The 21998-nt window shown below is 39.1% G+C and overlaps 1 protein-coding gene across 19 annotated transcripts in view; it reads right to left on the reverse strand.

The window, feature by feature from the left end:
* The window catches only part of TRIP12 (thyroid hormone receptor interactor 12), a 139467-nt gene that overhangs the window by 77348 nt on the left and 40121 nt on the right, over nucleotides 1-21998 (reverse strand). For 12 of the 19 annotated variants that reach the window (XM_086719851.1, XM_086719848.1, XM_086719857.1 and 9 more), the window contains 2 exons: nucleotides 7337-7462; nucleotides 5686-6488 (listed from right to left, as the gene is read on the reverse strand). In XM_086719851.1, the coding sequence (XP_086575977.1) occupies nucleotides 5686-6488; nucleotides 7337-7462 (929 nt within the window). The remainder of the gene's footprint in view (nucleotides 1-5685; nucleotides 6489-7336; nucleotides 7463-21998) is intronic. The other 7 variants (XM_086719864.1, XM_086719863.1, XM_086719862.1 and 4 more) reach the window with 2 other exon arrangements.

Genomic DNA, 21998 nt, shown 5'->3' on the forward strand with positions numbered 1-21998 from the left:
AAAAATACATACCATGGTTGGTTAAAATTCACTGGGTAAAATAAAACAAAGCCTTCTCAACAAAGCAGGTGATGATACTTGTTTCCATTCAATGTTCTTAAATTTGGCAACTCATTTTTCTAATTGTTTTAAAGCCTCAAAATTATTAGGAATCATTGGTGATTTTTCAAAGTAATTACATACTAGAATTATTACAGTGTTAAGTTGCCAAATTAGTTCAACAGCTGTCTTACCATATAGAAAACTGTCACCACTTCATTCTTTTCCCTTTAAGCTCCTCAGCCAACACCTCAGGAGGTGGAAAAATAATTTAATTATATAAGCTCGGCATGTATGACCCTATAAGACTCTAGGTGAAACCAAGAGTGTAACTCTTAAATTCTCTCCTTCTCAACTCATTCTTATTTCTTCCTTCCAGGCTGGAGGTGCAAAGCACCATGTCTCAGTCTCGGGCTGACGGTAGAGTCCTGATCTAGACCGAATTACCTTCCCAGAATTCTGCATCCGCCTGGTTCTTGTCTAGTTCTAATAATGGCCACAGGCTGCATGCAAGGCACCAGAAGAGTAGAAAACTCAAGCTGGAAATAAGCTGATAACTGCTGCTACGTTATTAATAATGTGCACATGGTGTCCACTTAACTAATGAGAGGAAACCAGATCTGCAAACAGACATATCAGACTAGAAATATCTTTACGTTTTTCCATAAAGAAGTTCCGTAACAGCCCAGATTTTGATCACAAACTTTCTTACATTTCTATGCCATCCATCACCTACTACACTCAGCACGTACTTTGAAACAGTCCTATTATTTCAAATTTAGCTTAAAAAGGCAAATTAGCAAAACAGATCTTGAAGCCATTAATAACTGTAAAAACATTTGGAGACACATTAAGATATAAAATATTTTCCAAAATCATTTGAGTCATTACATTGCCCCACTGGTTATACATTTACGCTACGTAAATTTTGAGAAGGTCTGTTTGTTTACGTTTAACAACACAGAGCAAGAATAATTTCCTAATGCATATTAAAAATTGTCACGTAACACTATCCTTTCTGGGGCATTCTCAAGACTTCAACCAACTGATACAGTGTGTGACCTTTGCCACTGAGCTATTTTGATCAGTTGCAGCTGGCAAGCCACAAGGCTTTGGGAAGCCCATCACAAAAGTAGCTGTTTCACTAGTTCTCCTGCCAACTCTAATTCCTCAGCAGGAACCTGCCCATCAGTCTGTGAACAGTTGCCGAACCAGCACATTGGGAAAGGTCTTCTTGCTTAAGTGTCCCAACTAAATGTATTGTACCATTTCCCAAAGGTGCTCCTTGGACTACTGCTGTCTCCCGAGGTAATGACCTGTGGTCAGGCAAATCTGTAAACTACAAGGTTAAGCAGAAGTTAACATGAGGTTTCTCACAGCCTTCGATGTGTTAACGCGTATGCTCCATCTCCTGGAGTAGTATTTGGAGTAGTATTTGGCTGTGGGAAATGAGTTTTCACAAAGTATCACATAAGTACTGATCCATGAAGTTTTACTGACCAATCAGATCAGTGAGCCTTTACCTAAGAAAACATACCATATTCTAATTAACAGGTTCACTGAATGCTAACAAGTTGAAGAAAACAAGTAACTACCCAACTTGGAATGCTTTCTATCTCACAAAGTGGTCTACTCCATTTTTCGGGTAACTTGCAGATGCTGGTTCCCCGAGATACACTAATCAGAAATCTGCCTCTCAACCTCTACCCACTGAATCTAATCTTGTCCCCGGGTTGACGTGCAGGGTGGGGCGGGAGGGGATTCCTCATGCATAAAGAGCCCTTCAAATATATGGCAGTAACTCTCAAGTCACCATTTTATATGTTTGCATGGCACGTTAATTTTACAAAGTTATTTTTACATTCTTTTATTGATGCTTCACATGAATATTGTTTTACATATAACATCAGGGGCTAGGCTGCTACTGTAACTATAGCTGAATGATTGGCCCAAACACACAAAACTATGAAGAAGTAATATAACTAAATCAAGACCTTCCAAATTTAAAAATAGCTATGCTTTAAACTGATCACAGGCTAGGATTTATCAGTCCTTCATTCTCAAAAGGTTGCTGAGTATGTTTTCTGTCTTAAGACACTCAACTTCTAGTGTACACTCTAAATTCTATAACGCATCTCATATACTAATAAGCACTATGCTAAGTCTGCTCATTTATTCCTCAAATAAACGATTATGCCCATTTATAAGGAAAAGATGACGAGCTTTCCCACAGTTGCCAGCTGATAAAAGAGCAGAACTAGAATTCAAACCCAGGGTTTTTACCTGTATGATAAGAGTTCACTATCCCCAAAATGCCATTTCTTGAAACTCAAGAGATCCCCCAAAACTACCTTACTTTGCCCCTATGTTCTTAAGTAAAATTACCAAGTACTGTCAATTCTATTGCATTATTGCTTACTTTACAAACTCTTTCCCGAAGTGACACACGTAATCATGCCTAAAATCCACCCTGCCCTGTCTGACTTCAAGAAGCCTTCCTAGATTTAGCTCACCCAATCTACTCAATCCTATGCTTCTAGTGTCCTGACGGATTTCTGGAACCAGATGGCCTGGGTTTCACTCTTGGCTCTATCACTTCTAAGTTCTGTGACCTTGGGCAGGCAACCTGACCACTGTCCCTGAGTCTCCTTACCTGTAAGAATAGTATCTGTCACACGGGGCTGATGAGGAGTAAACGACATGATCCGTGTAAACTATTTACAAGTTATCAGGCACTTGTAAGAACATTACATGTAAATATTCCCTACTATTTTGTTCTGAAATGATTTTCACCTATTTGAAAATAAACAAATCTGTAGTGAATGGTAGGATATAAATCCTTGGGTTCACACAACATTCACCTCTAAAGATGAATCAATCCCAGTAAAGAAGGATCAAATTGGGTTTCGTCTCCTCTGGGACCTTAACGTCTCTTAACGACCCAAAACACGGCGTATCAGCACAAGACAGAGCTCCCAAGGTTGAAAAGGAAGCGGCAAAGAGAAGCAGTGGCTTCAAGTCACGCGTAGCCTCCATCTTCCAATCGCTGCTCTGCCATCTGTGAGACACGTTACCCGTGCAAGTTCTCACCTCATGAAATACATTTCCTTAATAACTATCCTTAAGCACCATTTTTTAAAAAAAAGTAAGTGGATGGCCTATGTAAAATACCTCGTACTTATCAGATGCTAAGGAATTGCACCTTCTCTTGTTTCAACAGCATAGGGCTCAGAACTAGGGTAGTGGTAGTGAAAATGGGAAAGTGGTATTTGTGACCATACAACACATAGGGATTTTGTGAAACTGAGGAAGATAATCCAAGGTGAGTTTTAAACTACTCCGTTTGTGACCACGTGCAGAGTGAGTTTCACAGACTGTTTTATTACAGCAGAGGGGTAGGTGGCAACAGGACATTCAGTGCCTTCTCACTTGGAGAAACCAAGGACAACCCACCGGGGCTGGGTTTTCTTTGAAAACTCCTGTTAACAGACTGAAGAAAAGAAAACGAGTGACCAAGAAGAGTTGAGGACATGACACTCGAGAACAATCTGAACTCACCCCGCACTGGACTCCCCAGGAAAAAGAGCTGAAAGTGGTAAGCTCTTCAAGTAAAGTCAATTGGAAAGCAGAAGTGGAGAAGTGAATTCCACTGAACATGCCACAAACTCAACCTGGCCTGATGGCTGTGGAGGTCACGCAACTACTACAATGGGTACGTACGTATGTACATGTGTACACACACACACTCTCACACTTCTCTACTTCCTTAAAAACAGAGAAGAGGAGGTATAAAAGGGATAAGCTAACTCCAAGTGCCTAGAAAACCTTGGCAGATCCAACGGGACAGTTGGCTGTGCCCTTTTTCACCTGGCTTTTAATTCCCTTTTGACTTGAAGATACCAATCTTTTTTTTTTTTCTTTTTAAGGTTTGTTTTGTGGGGGGGAGGGGCAGAGAGAGAAGGGGAGAGTGAGAATCCCAAGCAGGCTCCGTGCTCTCAACGCAGAGCTCAATGTGGGGCTCCAACCCACAAACTGTGAGATCATGACCTGCGCTGAAGTCAGATGCTTAACCGACTGAGCCACCCAGGTGCCCCTCGAGATACCAATCTTAATCTTAATCCAGTATCTGTACCTTGAAATTCAAAAGATTTTAGACAGATGTAAGGTGTATTTAAAATACTAAATTGGGGGTGCCTGGATGGCTCAGTCGGTTGGGCATCTAACTCTTGATTTTTGGCTTAGGTCGTGATCTCACAGTTTGTGGGATTGAGCCCCATGCCAGACTCTGAGCCGGCAGAGCAGAGCCTGCTTGGGATTCTCTCCTTCTACTCTGACTCTCCCCCACACCCCTGCATGCAGTCTCTCTCAAAATAAATAAACTCTAAAAAATTAAAATAAAATGCCAAACTGAACAAAATGCCGCAACGTAAAAGATGTTATTTTCACAATAACCCTATGGTACAGATTAAAGACAAGATTTTATGTGGTGCCTACTAGTATTCCTATCACAGTTCAGCTAATATTGAATCAAGTGAAAGTACAGGTAGTAGGGTTAAAGGAAACAGTGCTGACAATTGGCTGTGATTCAATATTAGGTTAGGCTGATTCAATATTAGCTAAACTTTGACAAGAATACTAGCACGCTATATAGAATTGTCAAGAACCAAGAAAAGGTTCTAGGCCTATCAAAATATAAATCTAAAATGTTCTATGAGGGCAAGGAAAAAAAAGACGGTCAAAAGCAAGCTTCCTGGATAAATACTACAAAAATTAAATGCTTAAAAAAAAACTATACATAAGGGCTATATCATTCTTTTGTGTGTTTTAGATTTCTCAAAATAGGAAAAAGAAAAGAACACCCTTCAGTGTGACAGCAATCATGTAACTGAAGAGGGCCGCCACCAGTCCTAATCATTCTAATGACATGAACATTTGGCTTCCCTGAAGAAGCCTTTTGACAAAAAGAGAAAGAGAAAAGTGCCTCAAGATCCCTATCTCCCATCTAGTTTGTTTCTCTGCTTGAAATGTATTATTCCCGAATGTTAGCTCTCTCCCGCGGTTCAAGAGGGCAACACTCTTTCCCATTTATGTGGGACAAAACAAAGCCAGCGTAGGGAACATAAGAGGTATTATTCATCTTTAGACCAGACTCCTTCAAGGCCACAAAACAGGACATGTGAATAAGGCTTAATTTATACGAGGATACATTTATTTTGAAAACTCAGCTCACTCAGTATTTCCATACATCAAGAATGTATCATCCCCAAAACACAACCCACCATGTGATTTTTGATCGTGGTCCAAAGCGACTCATAACTGAAATAACGTTCTGGTCTGCTTATAGAAAATCCAACTTGATGTCCTGCCCTGATAACAGGAAATAACTTAAGAACTGTAAGGAGAAAGACACAGGCACTAAAATGTGACCACTTAGGAATAATAAGAAGGCAGCATTTCTTACCGGTTTCCTTCAAACTAAAGGCAGCATCAATTATTATGCACTGTTACAAACAGATCCGGTAATAAACCTGAGACTGCCTCAGGCCGGAAAAAAAGCAAAACAAATCTGACTACCTCGAAAGCATAATCGCTTCTGACAAACCAAGAAACATTTCATTTTAAAAAGAGATGTCGCCATCCACTTACTTGCCAATTTGGCCTGTAATCCAGAAGGGCCAGGTTTTGATGTCTCTGACTTAGAAGACCCTGGAAGAGACAGTTTGGTTTTAGGAAGGCTAACTTTAGGGCTGAAACGAGCAGCCCAATCGAATTTTGAAGAGCCACCAGTTTTACTCTGTTCCTTTTCCCTGCTACTTCTTCTGGGACTGGGACTGGATGCCGAACGGGAACGCCTGGCCTTGTTCTGGTCTTTTCCTTGTTTCACCCTGGCCCCTGGTGGCACGGCGGAGGAGGCCGAGGCAACAGCGGAAGAGGAGGAGGAAGTAGAGGCGGCAGAGGAAGAATCAGTGATGGAGCTGCACCCAGCCTTGGCCGAGGCGGCGGATTTTGAAGCCAGCTTGGTGGGTTTTGCAGATCGCTCTTCGGCACCAGTGGACTCAGACACAGAACCACTCTTTATACAAGAACTCTCTGTCCTCTTTCTTTTCTGACTCCGTGAACTGCCAGCGGCCCCACTCTTTCTGGTGTGAGCCTTACTTGTCGATGGCGAGTGTGCAGATTTCAGTTGTTGCTCCTGGTCTAAATGTCTCTTCTTTGACTTACTATGTGGCTTATTCGTTTCTGAGGGGGATTCAGTACGCTGAAGTGCTTTCGGTTTTTTGGCAGAGCTGGGAGAGTTGGTCCTGTTGTAGTCTGGACTAGCACTGCGTTTCACTCCTCGAGAATTGTCTTTCTTAGGCACCTGCCCCGTTTTTTGCCTTTCTGAAGGATTGGCTCTGTCTGGATCCTCTGGTTGTGGAACTATGACAGCAGATGATGAACTGCAGCTTCTGACAGGGTAGATAAGAAGAGAGTTAGTATCGGCCGGCCATCATTAAACCTGTCCTATAATACTTATTAACTTCTCAAATCTATGCAATAAATGCTTTAAAAATAAAAAAGGTGCAAAAGTTTTCCTGATTGAGTCCAGGGCTTAATAAATACAGGTTTTCAAATGGTTCAAAACTGGGGGCAGTGGGGGGGGATAGGGTAACTTTAAATGGCTAAATATTTGATGACATGATCAAATATTTGATTAGATCAGGGCATTTCTTCAGCCCAAAGATTACTGACACTAACCCCCCCCCATCACAAAACATGAATTAAATTTACAAGAAAAAGAATGCTTAGAACCAGTTGAAGCTAGAATACTGATGCTCTATTCCTAAATACAACTTCTTTGTCAAAGCTTTAAATAACCATTAATATATGCACTTTTGTATGCAAATGAAGGCAAGAAAGTTTCATAGTATTGTGTTACTCCTTTCTAAAAGACTCCTACCAATTAGATCTTAAGAAATCAATGACCTTTAGCTCTGCCAATAAAAAACAATAAAAAACCTAAGGGTTTCGGGGGGGGGGGGGGGGGGGGGGGAAGGTAAAATGGCATTTCGGATACCTACAGAAGTTTGTTAAACAAACAGGTTCTCTAAGCAAGGGCAAAACTGCATTGTCTAGAGTCCGCTGCACTGACATCACTGCAAAGATAATCAACTATTAACCTTCAAAGTTACATTCAGGGAACAATGAAAATACCTATCACAACATTTTGGGATAACCTGCTAAATTTTAATATTATGCAATGATTCAAATGCAAATAATTCTGCCTTGAAAATGTACAAGCAATGTGAAGATTTACCTTTTAGAAAGGTGTCCCCTTGACAGTTCAGAAGTAGTATTAGACTGCACTTTGGGTGCCTTAGAATTAGATTTTCTACTCTCAGGAGGGCTATATCCCTTATGTTTTGCCTGCCCTAAATGTGACCTGTCAGCAGAAAATCAAAACAGAAATCTATCAGGACACTGAGATGCAAATACAGCACTGAAAGTGAAATATGTTTTCATTTTTTTAAAAAGCCTCCCAATTCTTCATTATTGACTACCCTTTTCCCAAATATTTCCAAAACTAAGTTACTGCTCTACCAAATACCCTTGCAAAAAAACTTGCCTTAGAACCGACTCAATACCCAAGAGTTAAATCAATCTTATTACCACTTTTCATGACTGAGTAGCAATATTAGAGTTACTTAAGCAACAAAGAATTTTTCAACAGTTTTACTGCAAATTCACATATGCTAAATTTTTGCAAAGCACAAATCCAGACTTTAGATCTAAACCCTACTTTTAATAGATAACGTGAGTATAACAGCTTAAAAGCTTTGGGGAAGAGGCAGTCTGTGACCCATCCCTACAATGCTGCCGATTCCCAATTTGTAGAATTCAGGTTAGCACAGTAAATGCAGAGACAGATGAAATCAATTCTCAAACAGATTTTACACAGAAAATCATCAGAAGCACTCAACAGTAAATAAACTTACATGAAATCAATAGAGTGATATTTGCTAAGAAGGTAATGTACTAATCAATAAAAAAAAGTACAACAAAAACCAAGTCCTAGAGAAAGAGATAAAGAATTGACCACAAAATATTCCAAACACGTTCAAAAGATTCCATCATTGATATATGGTTAGGTTATATTTATAATAAGACATATTCTTGTGCCAGCATTGTTCTAAGAGCAAGTTTGCAGGACATGAATAAACTGTTTTTCAGCGGTTAGGTTTTTTTTTTTTTAACCTCAGGCAATGATTACATTAGATTTACATAAGCAATAAAAAGAGAGCATGCATTAATATATACCCAGAAAAGCTGGTGTTACAGAGGTGAGGGGTATTAACGTAACAGATGCAACTATTGTAATTCACAGACAACATCCATCCTTCATGTAAGGAAAATAAAAGAGCATATTCTAATGAGAATAACAAAGTCTCATTAATACCAAAGCTGTTTACTCTGTTAAAAAAAAAAATCTTTCAAAGGTTTTAATTCTAACATCATCTCAAAGGAACTTATAAATCAGTCACTGAAACCTCACATGATGATTCTAATTGAATCTGTAAGAATGCCACAGAGTTCTTAACGTATCATACAAGTTCCACCATTTCTTCAAAAAGATGCTCTAAGGTTTCTCGTCTCTTATTTTTTTTCTTCCATTTTTCCAGAAGAGTTCAATACTGGATTCTTGAAAGAAGATATGAAATTAGCTTCTCAATAAAAAAGAATATTTTTGGATCCATAATACCACTTTCATTTTTAAGATTCTAATAAATGACAGACTAGAACTTTCCAAAGACTTACTAGAATAGGTCAACTACTAAAAAACTCTAAGCTAGTCTTTTCAAGTGTCTTAGTCTTGTGGGCTTAGTCTTTTCAAGTGACTGTAGTAATGAATACAAGTATTTTTCAAGCTACTTAATATTTTTTCTGTGTAGCCAAGCTGAACCTTGTAAGATTTATCCACTGTGATTTAGTTTGTGCGTTTTTCCTAAATAGTCTTCCAATGCAGAGTGAAATTTTGTTTTAACCCATGGGTTTCCTAATATAGAGATTTAATTTCTGGGAACTGCTTTTGGTTTTGTTACATTTCTACTAACAGATCTGAGAGCTGTATATTAAAAAAAAAAAAAAAAAAGGAAAGAAAGAAATGAAATAAGTAAATTTTCAAATCATCCCATAATTACTTTTTAAAAGGTATGTTCTGTTTTCAGGGTGTACAATTTAATATCCATGGAACAATACTTATAAATTATGTCATTCAAGTTCTCTACATTCTTATTTTAGTAAAGTTTGCTAAGGATTGATTTTTTTAACTAAATCACAATTTCTACTTCATTATAAAATTTAAAATACCCCTTGCTATGTTCCTGGATTATAATTTTAAAATCATTTTAAAAGAAAACTTTAAAGTCTAAAGTTAGACTACTTTGTGATAACGTTCAATTAAATATTCAAATGGCAATCTTAAAAAATGTGAATCATTAACATATTCCTAGTTAAGTCTCAAAAGAAGGAAGGGAATTCATTCTCTCAACATTAACCCAATGCCTACAGTGGTGTAGAAGTAGCTGTCCTCCTCTTTGTACAGTAAATAAATTGTTCCCTGATCTTAAATACATCTAACTTTACAGCGACTTAAATCAACTCCTGAATTTCTATTGTCCTTACTCACACCTTCAAGGAACTAAAGAATTTATCAGTTCAATGCTCAACATTAGATTACAAAAGGAAAAAAAAAAAATCCACCCATCTTAGAAAGTGAAACTCACAAAACTAGCTTAAATACAACAACGCCCACAATGATCTGACTGCACCTTTCCTAAAATTAAGCGCAATAGTCTCACTGAGGCCAGGTTAAAAATATTTTAAGATACAAAATACTGATCGTTACTGTTCTTCTGCCTATTGTTTAAGAGGGACTTAATACATTTTCTGTAAAGGATAGTACTTATGGCTTTGTGGGCAATATGTAAATAAATGGGCAGGGCTATGTTCCAATCAAATTTTTATTTACAAAAACAGGCAGGAAGCTGGATTTGTCCCATGGGTCATACATAGCATGCCAGTCCTTGGCTTACCACAAGAGAGTAAGCAAACAGATGGTACCATAAAGAGACAATATGGGGCCTCCCAAAGTGGGGCTCTGCTTTATTATGCCCATTTATAAATTATTAAAGCTCAGAATACTGTAAAGTAAATCTCCATAAAATAATAACACCTAATCTAGCATACCCAATCAGAATATCACAGTATTCAGCACTAAACAAGCCTTGATGCCTTTTAGCTCATTTCAACAACTCCCTGATTTATCAGACCTTAATGCTCAACATTAATCTTTATTAAAAAGCATAATCTAAGACCCAGTAAAATTTATATCCACGATAAATCAAATTTGCAAGAATAACAGTAAACTTCATGACAAAATCTTTTTGATAGCACCAGAATGAGCCCATTTAGTAAAATACAACCTAAGGATAGGCAATAAATGGGTGGGTGTGTATGTTCAGGAGCTTTTATATCATCCTACAGATATTCCTGAGGAAAAAGCTCACTTTCTGCAAAATCTAAAAATAATCGGGCTAATGGTGAAAATAAGATTAGGCATAGTGCACTCAAACCTATGTTATTTTATGATCACATTCCTAACAAAACATCACCAACTTTAAAGATTAAATCTCCCCTAACATTTGCACCAAATAATCACAGTTGGTCCACTCTTTGGGATCTTATATTTGCACTTTCTCCTTTCGAGTGTGAATTTTTAGACATTTTCTCTTAAGACCAGCTTCAACAAAATTAAAAAAATACAATTCCAGGGGAGACATTCCTTTTTCTCATTTTCTTCCTTTATAAATACAGGAGTAAATGGTTTTGAGCTTCCTTAGAGTGTTTAACCAGGCAAAGTGTGGTGGTTCTAGAAGTCACTGAAATAGCACTTCCTGCAAATGAATTCGTTAAATCATTTCTGTAAGATTTTTAAGCTTTTTCATAAGATCTTCATAAATAACCAAACCTTCCACTTTAATTGAAAGGCTATATCCCATTTCAGTCCATATATTACCACTGGAGGAAATACTGCCTAGGAGCCAACAGTGCATCCACATTATATTGACATCATTTCCCTATTTAGCAAGTGTATAAGGGCCAGATCACATTAAACAAACCCAGCTGACAAGAGAACAGACCAATCAACTCTGGGTTATGTGCTTCCAAGACTCAAATGCCTCTTGTTGCCTTTTAGGAAAATCATAGTGACTGCCCCTTTCTAGATACTTTAATTTACTTTTACTGCTATTTATTAAAATAGTTGGTAGTCCAAAGGGTTAAAAACCATCTCTAATCCAGAGGGCATCTAAGAAAGGGCAAAATCTTGTATCAAAGAGCTCTTCTTCTCTTAATGGTAGATAAAATGAGTGGCTAGTTACAAGTAGTTAATACATCACGTCTTAAATTTTGTCTGAAATTACTTTTCGTGCCAGACATATTCACAATTCAAATACATGTACATACTACCAAACAAATTATTCGGGGCTTCATTAAATCTCCAAATGTTTTTTGTGTGTATACAGACACACATGCATTTTTATGCCTTTATATTTTATAAACACAATTAACATCATAATTTTGTCTTCTGAAAATTAAATGCTTTGTTTATAATGTTCATAAATTAAATGCATGTTTTAAATAAGTCACTGATTTGCAATCATCAGGCTGGAAAGTTCAGTTAAAGCACTTTAAACAAAAAGCTCACTAATGTTCTCAGCAAAATGCACTGTTTTTCTATTCTGATCACAAAATGGAAGCTGATTAGTCTGACCAGTGTTCCCATGTTTAGTTATGGCAAAAATGCCAGCCTAATGGATTCTGTAATTTACGGTAAAGAATTCCTTATTTATCTCATAAAACAATGTTTTAAACATCACTGGCTCTCCCCTCTAGGGAACATTTTGAAAACATGTTAGGGAACAGGGTGTTACTGCCATTTAGCGAGTGTGGACCTAGAGGTAAAAGATGCCAGCCATGCAAGTATACAGAACAGCAGGACCCCATGAAAGACTGTCCCATGACCCAGACCGCAAGTAGCCTTGGTAATATATGAAAACCTTAGGAGAAAACTTGAAATCTGGCCATGATATAGGTAAAATAGATGCTCATAACTTCTCGGCTTCTATTCGTTTTGCATGGTTTTTATATACCATTTCTCCAGTTATCCATGGGAATCAACAGAAGATTACCTTTTGGCAGCTCTACCATGGGTCATGTATCATTCTGAAGAAGTCTACAAAGAAAATGCTGCTTATGGCATTTAAGCATGTTCCTGTAGCTGTCACATTCAATCAATTCAGACGCAGATGCAAGCGTCTGAAAACAGTGCCATCTTGTGTTAAGGCACCCAAGCATTTACCTACGGAGATCTTCTTTATTATCTTGAAATGAATGAAGAAACACAAAATATCCGTCTAAACAGTCTAGAAACATAAAATGTTTCTAAATATATAAAACGTAAGGTAAAAATAAACAAGTAGAAGGAAAACAACGGATAAACAAAAGGGGCATCATAATAAAGAGGTTTACATTATATGATACACATTACAGAGTGGGAGGGAGCACTAGATGGGACAGGACGGAGTTGAGAACTACTGGAACAAACTACTCATTTCAACAGATTTGTCAGGTTTGCCAACTCAAATATATGCAAGTCATGACAAGGCATATAAATATGGATAACACACAGTCTAGTTCCTGTCCTCAAAGAGGTCAGTGCCTCATAAAACAAAGTGATCTACCAGATGCTATTAAGTTCTCAACAAAGGGAAAAATTACTTCTAGGAGGAGAATATAGGCTTTATAGACTACATGGCATTTAAACCACACCCCGAAGAATGAAAAGCTGAAGAAAAAGAACGTTCGAGTCAAGCGCAGAGTATAGGGAAAGGCAGAGGCAGGAAAACATGAAACCCACATGGCACCTGGCAAATGATATGAATTTCCCGGAGCACAGAGCTACATTAGGAAACAAGGTTGAAAGGACAGGCCAGGGTTTAAATGCCTTGTCAAAGGATCTAGATTTTGTCCTTAGTAAGGCTGGCACTAGGAGATTGACAGAGTTGGAAACAGTGAGGCAAAAGCAACATTTCTGTATGTTCAACTACCCAGGGTATACTAAGGACAGGTGAGTAAACAGAAGTACTTACTTCACTGTGTAACAAGAACAAGGCAGAAGGACTGCATGTAATTAAAACTGTGGAAAAAGACGGCCCACAAAAGGGAACATACAGCTCATAATACTTGCACCGTTTCCCCCCCCCACCACCACCATTTTACAAAGTAGTTGGGTAAGGAGTATAAAAACTAAGATAATCCAAAGTACATTAGTCATTAGTGATAGATGAGTGATGCAGTATTGAGTATTTCATAGCTAGACTGGCTTTTATAACTGAGTAAAACTTATTAAGACCACCCCAGAACACATACATTTAAAGGTATGACTATGTGATAAACATTAACTTTTTTAACTGTGTTATCCAACTTAATTCTCAGATGACACTCAAGGCAGGTCTATTTCCATTTTAAAGATGTAGGAAATGAGGCTTGCACAAAATCACCCAGTCCCTAGGCAAGGAATGGTACAACTGAGCCCAGGCATTCTGACTCTCTCAATCTGAAACCTGGCAGCTGTACCTAGGGACTCAGGGGGAAAAGTAAAAGGCCTATATCCATAGCTATGAAGTTTTTCCTTCAGCTTCAGAGCTGGTACCTCTGTCCCTAATTGTATACATGTCAGATTAAATGGCTTAAGGTTTTACAGATGATATGTGAGAAAAATGGAAGAAAAGATGTCAAAAAAGGAGACCTCCTGCTTTCTTTTGCTTTCCCTATTACCAAAAAACTGCCTTCCATAGGTGATGCTAAACTTGCTGTTCAACTATTGAAGAAGCTTTTGTATATATTCATTTTTTCATTCACACTAACACTCTTCTAGGAATGCATTCCGATATGGAGAAAACGTGTGAAAACTGGTGTAAATATCAGATTCCCTCATATTGAGGGACAGAAGGATCAGAGTAAAGCCTCAGTAAGGATAAGAAATAATCTACAGCAGCTGACATCTTACAGGTTCCCAATATGCTTATGATACGACCTTTTTTTTATGATGTGACTTTTAAACAAAATCTCACAGTTGGTGAATAAAGCAAGATACCTATACTGCAAAGAAAGCTAGCAAAACACATGAGATATTACTCTGTTGGTCCAAGAAAGAACTTAACACGGGTAACTATTAAGAATCCAACATGTTGGGGGAACCTGGGTGGCTCAATCGGTTAAGCGTCCAACTTTGGCTCAGGTCATGATCTCACGATTCTTAAGTTTAAGCCCCACATGGGGCTCTGTGCTGACAGCTCATAGCCTGGAGCCTACTTCAGATTCTGTGTCTCCCTCTGTCTCTGCCCTTCTCATGCTCGGTCTCCCTCTCTCTCAAACACACACACACACACACACACACACACACTCCACTGTGCCTAACTTCCAACTACAATAAAGTAGCTTGTGTTCCTCCTCAGACCAAGGAAACCATGCCAGTGTTTAACACAACCTTGTAAGGGTGCCTGGGTGGCTAAGTTAAGCATCTGATTTTGGCTCAGGTCATGAACTCATGGTTCATAAGTTCGAGTCCCGCGTTGGGCTTTCTGCTGTCAGTCACAGAGCCCACTTCGGATCCTGTCCCCCCACCCCCACCCCACTTGTGCTCTTTCTCTGTGTTTCTCAAAATAAATAAATAAACTTAAACAAAACACACCACCACAACCCTGTAAACCTTGCCTCCAAAGGTTGTCCAAAGGCATGATGGGACAGACAGGCCTTCTCAGCATTACCAAAGCATCACTAGAAGTGAAAAAGTATATGCAAATATGGTTCTGTGGCTGAAACTCAAGAGTATCTAATTACAGCAGTAAGATTCACCATTATTAAAAGAAGCAAGTTAGCAAGTTACCTGGCTAACTCTAGTATACATGTTTATAAAAGTGGTTTCAGGGGCGCCTGGGTGGCACAGTCGGTTGAGCGTCCGACTTCAGCCAGGTCACGATCTCGCGGTCCGTGAGTTCGAGCCCCGCGTCGGGCTCTGGGCTGATGGCTCGGAGCCTGGAGCCTGTTTCTGATTCTGTGTCTCCCTCTCTCTCTGCCCCTCCCCCGTTCATGCTCTGTCTCTCTCTGTCCCAAAAATAAATAAAAACGTTGAAAAAAAAATTAAAAAAAAAAAAAAGTGGTTTCAATTTGGTCCTGAGAAACAATGAGGTCATTTTCACACCACATTAACTCCGTCTCTCTTTAATGTTCTCCTCCTCCCAAAGAAGATAAAGCTTGAACTTCCATCTGCCTCAGCAAAGATCAGGATAAAAAAAAGACAAAAGGTACGCGCAAAAAAAAAGAATAGGAAAATGGTATCCATACTGGTTGAGTAGGAGAATGAAGAAAACATACCAGACGCATGGCTATGTTGCACCAAGTAGAATAGAGGGGAACGAAGGGTCTGTTGTAGACATGGGAGGAAGAATGAAAAATGTTTCAAGGGCTTCTGACAGCTATAATGTGCCGTTTACAAATACCCCATTTCTCCTCTGAGCGGAACACACGGTGGGGGGGCACTTGCCGAACTACTCGGAAGTTATGTGCAGCCGCATAACTTGCTCTGTCAAGGGAACGTGAGTGGAAATGAAACCCTTCTGGGGGAAGCCTTGGAGAGCCGGAGGGCAGTTCAGCGTGCTCTCTTGTCAGAGCAATGCTACCCGAGTACCGAGTGCCCAGACTCCGCGAGCAGGGCCTGCAGCTGACCCAAGATGGCACGTCCGCTGGCGGCTCGATTGTCACCTATACGGATTACTGAGCTGTGTGCTCCCGAGGCAGGGTGCTCCAGCCCACCCTGTTACACAGCCCATTTCGACCGTGCCCTATTTCAGTTCTTCCTTCACTGCAGTCAATCACCTTCGCATGACCTTTCCCATAAAAGGCAGTCCTATCTCTGGGCCTAGAAATGCCAAGAAAGTTAACCTTCTTATTTGGAGCCCATACCAGTATTTGTTGAACACCTACCACTTAAGAGCAAAGTAACAAGTGACATAAAAAATTACAAATACAATCCACGCCCTGTAACTAATGACACCGTGTCAAGTAGAGAGAGACAAATATAGCTGACATGTAACACCTGCTTTGCAACTGCTTCTTCAGTTCAGCCTTCAGAGGCCAAATCAATGAGGTCATCCCTAGAAATGTTTCTCACCTGACTCTAATAATCACCTGCACGCCCATTTCCCCCACTGAGTTGGAACAGCTTATAACAAAGGCTATTCTACTCTCAGTTTGATAACTACCAGCCAGCATGAGGCTTACCAGCATGGTGTTCTACAAACGAATAAGAAAGACCTTACACTGAGTTGGGCTTACAAGTACATTAAGGCAGGACAGGACTCCTTAAAGCCAAAAGAGGCTTGATTGAAATAATGCACACACATCTCCAGATTGAACACAATAGCTAATCAATCAAACCTAGAGAAGGCAAGAGTCTACACAGCTCTCAAGAACTAAAAGACTGAAACTTCACAGAACTTTAATACACACATACTAATATATTTGTTTTTCTCTGTCTGTTCATCTTCTCCCCTAACGCAGGAGATGTGCAGTTGGCTACTTCAGATTCGCATCTTCTCTTTGCTACCAGGAAAGAGAAAGCGTCCAGTCTGAATCATGTGACCGCCCCAGCCCCATCAATGAACTCAGAAAGATGGGAGAGTTGCAGATTCTCCCAGCTTTGGCAAAAGGCTGGCCGGCGCTGGCGATGGACAGTCAAGAGCGGAGTTAAGATCATGTTGGAAAAGAATAACTAGGGGCACCTGGGTGGCTCAGTTGGTTAAGCGTCTAACTTGCTTCAAGCTCAGGTCATGACCTCATGGTTTCGGGAGTTCGAGCCCCACGTCAGACTCTGCGCTGACAGTGGAGAGCCTGCTTGGGATTCCAGTCTCTCCCTCTCTCTCCACCCCTCCCCAGCTCACCCTGTCTCTGTTTCTCTCAAAATAAATAAATAAAACTTAAAAAAAAAAAAAAAAACAACAAAAACAGAATAAGTACCATTCAAAACACATGGGTGAAGAACTGAGGGAGATCATTCAACAAAAGAGGGTTACTGTGACAAGAGGGGCTCATGTCAGCTGAATGCTTTAAAGGTCAGTTCTCCTGTACAGTGGTACAAAGGGGGATTAACAAACTTATTGGTATGCTTATACCAAAAAATATTCTCAAACAAAAAAATATTTTCATTCAGATCTCATTCCTCAAACCTGAACATCTGTCCAATGTTTAACCTTGTTAGTATAAAAACACCAAGAAAATTAATGTGATTTTTTCATTATTAAATTAACAGAAAAATGCACAGTGAAAATAACATGAATAGAATGATGAGAAAAAGCACTCTTTTTCCTGATGGTGATAAGTAAATGGGTTAAAAAAACTTATGTGAAACAAACTGACTGTAAAAAAAAACAAACAAACAAACAAAAAAACTCCCTTTGACCAAGTGGAGACACCTGAGGGGCGCCTGGGTGGCTCAGTCAGTTATGTATCCAACTCTTAATTTCAGCCCAGGTCACGATCTCAGGGTCGTGGGATGGAGCCTATACTGAGTATGCAGCCTGCTTAGGAGTCTCTTTCTCCCTCCCTCTCCTGCTCCTGTTCTCTTAAAAAAAAAAAAAAAAAAAAAAAAAAAAAAAAAAAAGAGAGAGACACCTGAAATACAAACATTTAAGCCTTCGCAGCAATTTTGCCCATTACAACCATTTAACTATCCAAAAACTAAAAAGTAAATCTGGAAAACACTGTATAGTGGTTGAGTAAATCATGTGGCCATTTGTAACAATTACCAAAAAAATTGTAATGATGTGAGAAAATGTTTGTTAAGATGCTGAGTTTTGAACAAAGCAGGGTCCAAAACCATATTTACAGTGTAATCAGCTACATGCTAAGCTGTATTTTAAAGGCAAATAAAAACCAAAATGTTAACACAGACCTATCTCCGGATACTTATTTTTGTGCTTTTCTGTATCCATCCCACTGAAATAGATTTTTAAGCGAAACACAAATCTATTTCCTTTCTGTATAATTAACACTGGCTAAAAAAAAAATCCCTGCTCTGACAATGCTAAGAAAAAGTTATAACCTATAGATCTCATAATCGAGGTTTTACTCTGTAATGAGTAACTAAAACTTTGAAGACAAATTTTTTTTAATGGGGCTGGGCAGGTGGAGAGGACTGGATTCAACCATTTCCTCACTCCATTAAAAAATCCGATAGAGTACAGAAAAGAACAGATCACCTATAAACCAAAAAACTACACAAGAAACGGAAAATAATAGAGGAGGAAGTCTAGTTAATATATGGACAGAGGAGGACAGGGGAAACAGAGCAGAGAAAATAACCAGGAGATATGAAATACATCCCAAAGATCCAAATTCCTTTTAGCTTAAGAATGAACGAAAACTAGTCTCCTAAAAAGAAAGGAAACCGTAAATGACCTTGATTTGGGGGATGGGCAGGACCGGTCACAGGAAGGACACTATGCAAAGAAGAGCCTAATGCAAGTCTGAAAGAAAACAGTGAATAAAAAAATGAATGCATTCAAAAATTCTAGGAGGGAAATACTGCTACTGAAGTCCTCAACTGAATGAGTGGAGGTTTTTCCATTATACATACTTCATACCCTCTTCCAAGTCCTTCATCATAGGAACTGAGCGGTTTGTGCAGTAAAAACAGTTTGGCGTGACGAAAATAATCACTGACTTAGAGTCAAGTGGTTGGAAATCAGGTCCTCACTCTACATACTAGTTGTAGAATGCTGAGCAAACTACCACATTCAGAGAATAGGGGTTACCTACTTATTAGCAGAGCTCCTCTGAGTCTCTACTAAAAGAAGGCGTATAAAAACATTTGGGAGCACTCCACCGGGGCACTATTGTAGCGGCTGCTCTTGTGCCCATCAGCTGAAACGCTGCACCGCTATGAATACATTTTCAAGACCACGTCTATTTTTGAGTCAAAAGCCTAATAGCAGCATTTTACTCAGGAAAGCTGATCAACAGGAGTCAGCTAAAGAGAACGAAAATACAGTTGTAACTGCTCCCTCCCAATTTATCCCAATCTTCTGTCTCCCCCAAATCGAAAGAGAGGTTTCTTAGAGGTTAGTTCACTTCTAGTATAGCACAGTCTACGAGGGCTTCCAATGTCATTCTGGGCTTCGATGAAAAGGTCCTTTCCAGGTTCAAGATTCTATCATGAGCAAAGAATCAAGCTGAGAGGGGAAAATAAAATTCAAATGAACAAATTTGCATTCTTAGTCAAACTGGTTCAGACTTTTTTGGCTAACAGTCTAAATTTATACGTCATAGTCATTAATTACACTTATCCACATAAAAAGAGGAAAAATATATCTATTCAGAGTTATTACTAAATTATGGTATAGCCACACAATGGAACATAAAGACTTTAAAAGTCATGTTTTTAAAACAATTTTAAGGACACAGAAAATGACACAAATGATTCTGGGTTTCTAAAACGGGGGGGGGATGGGGGGGGAACTGGCCCTCCTCTGTGTGCTGATTTTCTGGGGAAATGTTTTTTGAAGATATGTGAAAGTTGAAATTGTAAAAACCGAAATGGGCTACATTATGGAAAGAGAGAAGGGATTAAAGTATAAAAACCCTAAGTATACTCTGCTTTATTTTCTTCAGCATGTTTTCTGCCATTCCAAACACATTTTTTTTTCCAAGCACATTTTAAAATTCTACACTTACCCTTCACAACTGAGTTACAATTTTTTTTTCAACATTACTAAAGTAAGGCTGACAAATCATATTAATTTCAGGTGTGCAACAGTCATTTGACAGGTCTACACATGACTCGGTGCTCACCATAGTTAGGTGTGGTCACCATCTGTCACCATATATTACAATATTACTGACTATATTTTCTCTATGCTGTCCTTTTCACATCTGTGACTTATTTTAATACTGAAAGTTTGTACCTTTAATCCCCTTCACCTATTTCACCCATCCTGCCACCCACTCCTCTCCTCTCTGGCAACTACCAATTTGTTCTCTGTATGAGTCTGTTTCTGTTTTTTGTTTGTTGGTTGTTTTTTTTAGATTATACATATAAGTGAAAGCACATGGTAGTGTCTTTCTCTGACTGACTTAATTCACTTAGCATGATTCCCTCTAGGTCCATCCATGTTGCTGCAAATGTCAAGATCTCATTCTTTTATAGCTGAGTTATATTCCATTGTACATATATACACCACATCTTCTGAATCCATCATTCTAATGATGGGTGCTTAGGTTGCTTCCGTATTTTGGCTATTACAATGAACACAGGGATGCATGTTTGGAATTAGTGTTTTTGTTTTCTTGGGGTAAATACCCAGCAAGAGAATTACTAGACTGCATGGTAATTCTATTTTTAATTTTCTGAAGAACTTACATACTGTTTTCCACTGGCTGCACCAACTGAACTACTCACTGACAGACCTAAAGCAAATAAACTATAGCAAAAATGTGCCATTCTATAAATAAGTAAGAGTTCTATCTTGATTACAACTTTATCTTAGTTCTTTAAACCAATACATCTTAATAACTAATATTAACCATTTCCATTTCTATTTCTTGCTCATATTTTTAAAATACATTAATACAATAAAATAGTTAACACCAATGGGTAGAAAAAGATAAAGGCGCTGAAAACATCGCTGTGGATTTTAGAACCAGTGTACTATGTGAGACACCAAACTGTCACTCACGTGCAAGAGTCCAAATAGAACCTGAGTATTACTATGTAAAACTGCAGTTGTTCAAAAGGTAAAAGTTACTGATTTTTTTTCTGCTTTTTAAAAAAATCTCTACATGGGGCTCGAACTCACGACCCCAAGATCAAGAGTCATGTGCTCTCCCGACTGAGCTAGCCAGGCACCCCCAAATTGGTACAGGTTATTTACGTGTAAACACAAGCACATATAAGCACATATATCTAGCAATAAAGAAGACGAAGGAAAAACATGCCAGTGTTAACAGCGTAAGTCAGAAGTGGATTGTGGAATTATAGTTTTTTCCTTTATACTCTTCTTATTCTCTAAATTCACTAAAATTAACATGCCATGCTTTACAATGGGGGAAGGATATTTTTTAATCAACAGAAAATAAAGTGTCGCTACTCCAACGAATAATCTGATTGTAAAATAAAGCAAAAAACAATTTCAGAACAGAACTCTGCACACTAAGCGTTGTGCTAGCAATGTAACATACTACAGATTGCTGATGTTAACCAACAGCCCTATGAAACAGATCTCCCCACTGCGTGGACTAAAAACTCCAAGGTGTCCTAAAAGATACAACAAAGGACACGCAGCTATTTAATGGCAGAGGCAGTAATTTCACACAATGCTGTCCTCGTCCAAAGTCCATATGCTCACCTACTAAAAGAGCGTGATGTCAGCAGGATCGGTTTCAATATATTCCTTACATGTGACATTTAAAAACTTTCCTTATAGGGGCACTGGGTGGCTCAGTCAGTTAAGCGTCTGACCTCGGCTCAGGTCATGATCTCACGGTGCGTGGGTTCGAGCCCCATGTCAGGCTCTGTGCTGACAGCTCAGAACCTGGACCTACTTCGGATTCTGTGTCTCCCTCTGTCTCTACCCCTCCGCTGCTCACACTCTCTCTTGTTCAAAATAAATAAATAAATAAAACATTAAAAAAAAGTTTTTTAGGGGCGCCTGGGTGGCTCAGTCGGTTAAGCGGCCGACTTCAGCTCAGGTCATGATCTCGCGGTCCGTGAGTTCGAGCCCCGTGTCGGGCTCTGTGCTGACAGCTCGGAGCCTGGAACCTGTTTCAGATTCTGTGTGTCCCTCTCTCTGACCCTCCCCCGT

This window comes from Puma concolor, chromosome C1, assembly GCF_028749965.1.
Source record: "Puma concolor isolate L17-30 chromosome C1, mPumCon1.1.hap2, whole genome shotgun sequence".
Lineage (NCBI taxonomy): Eukaryota > Metazoa > Chordata > Mammalia > Carnivora > Felidae > Puma > Puma concolor.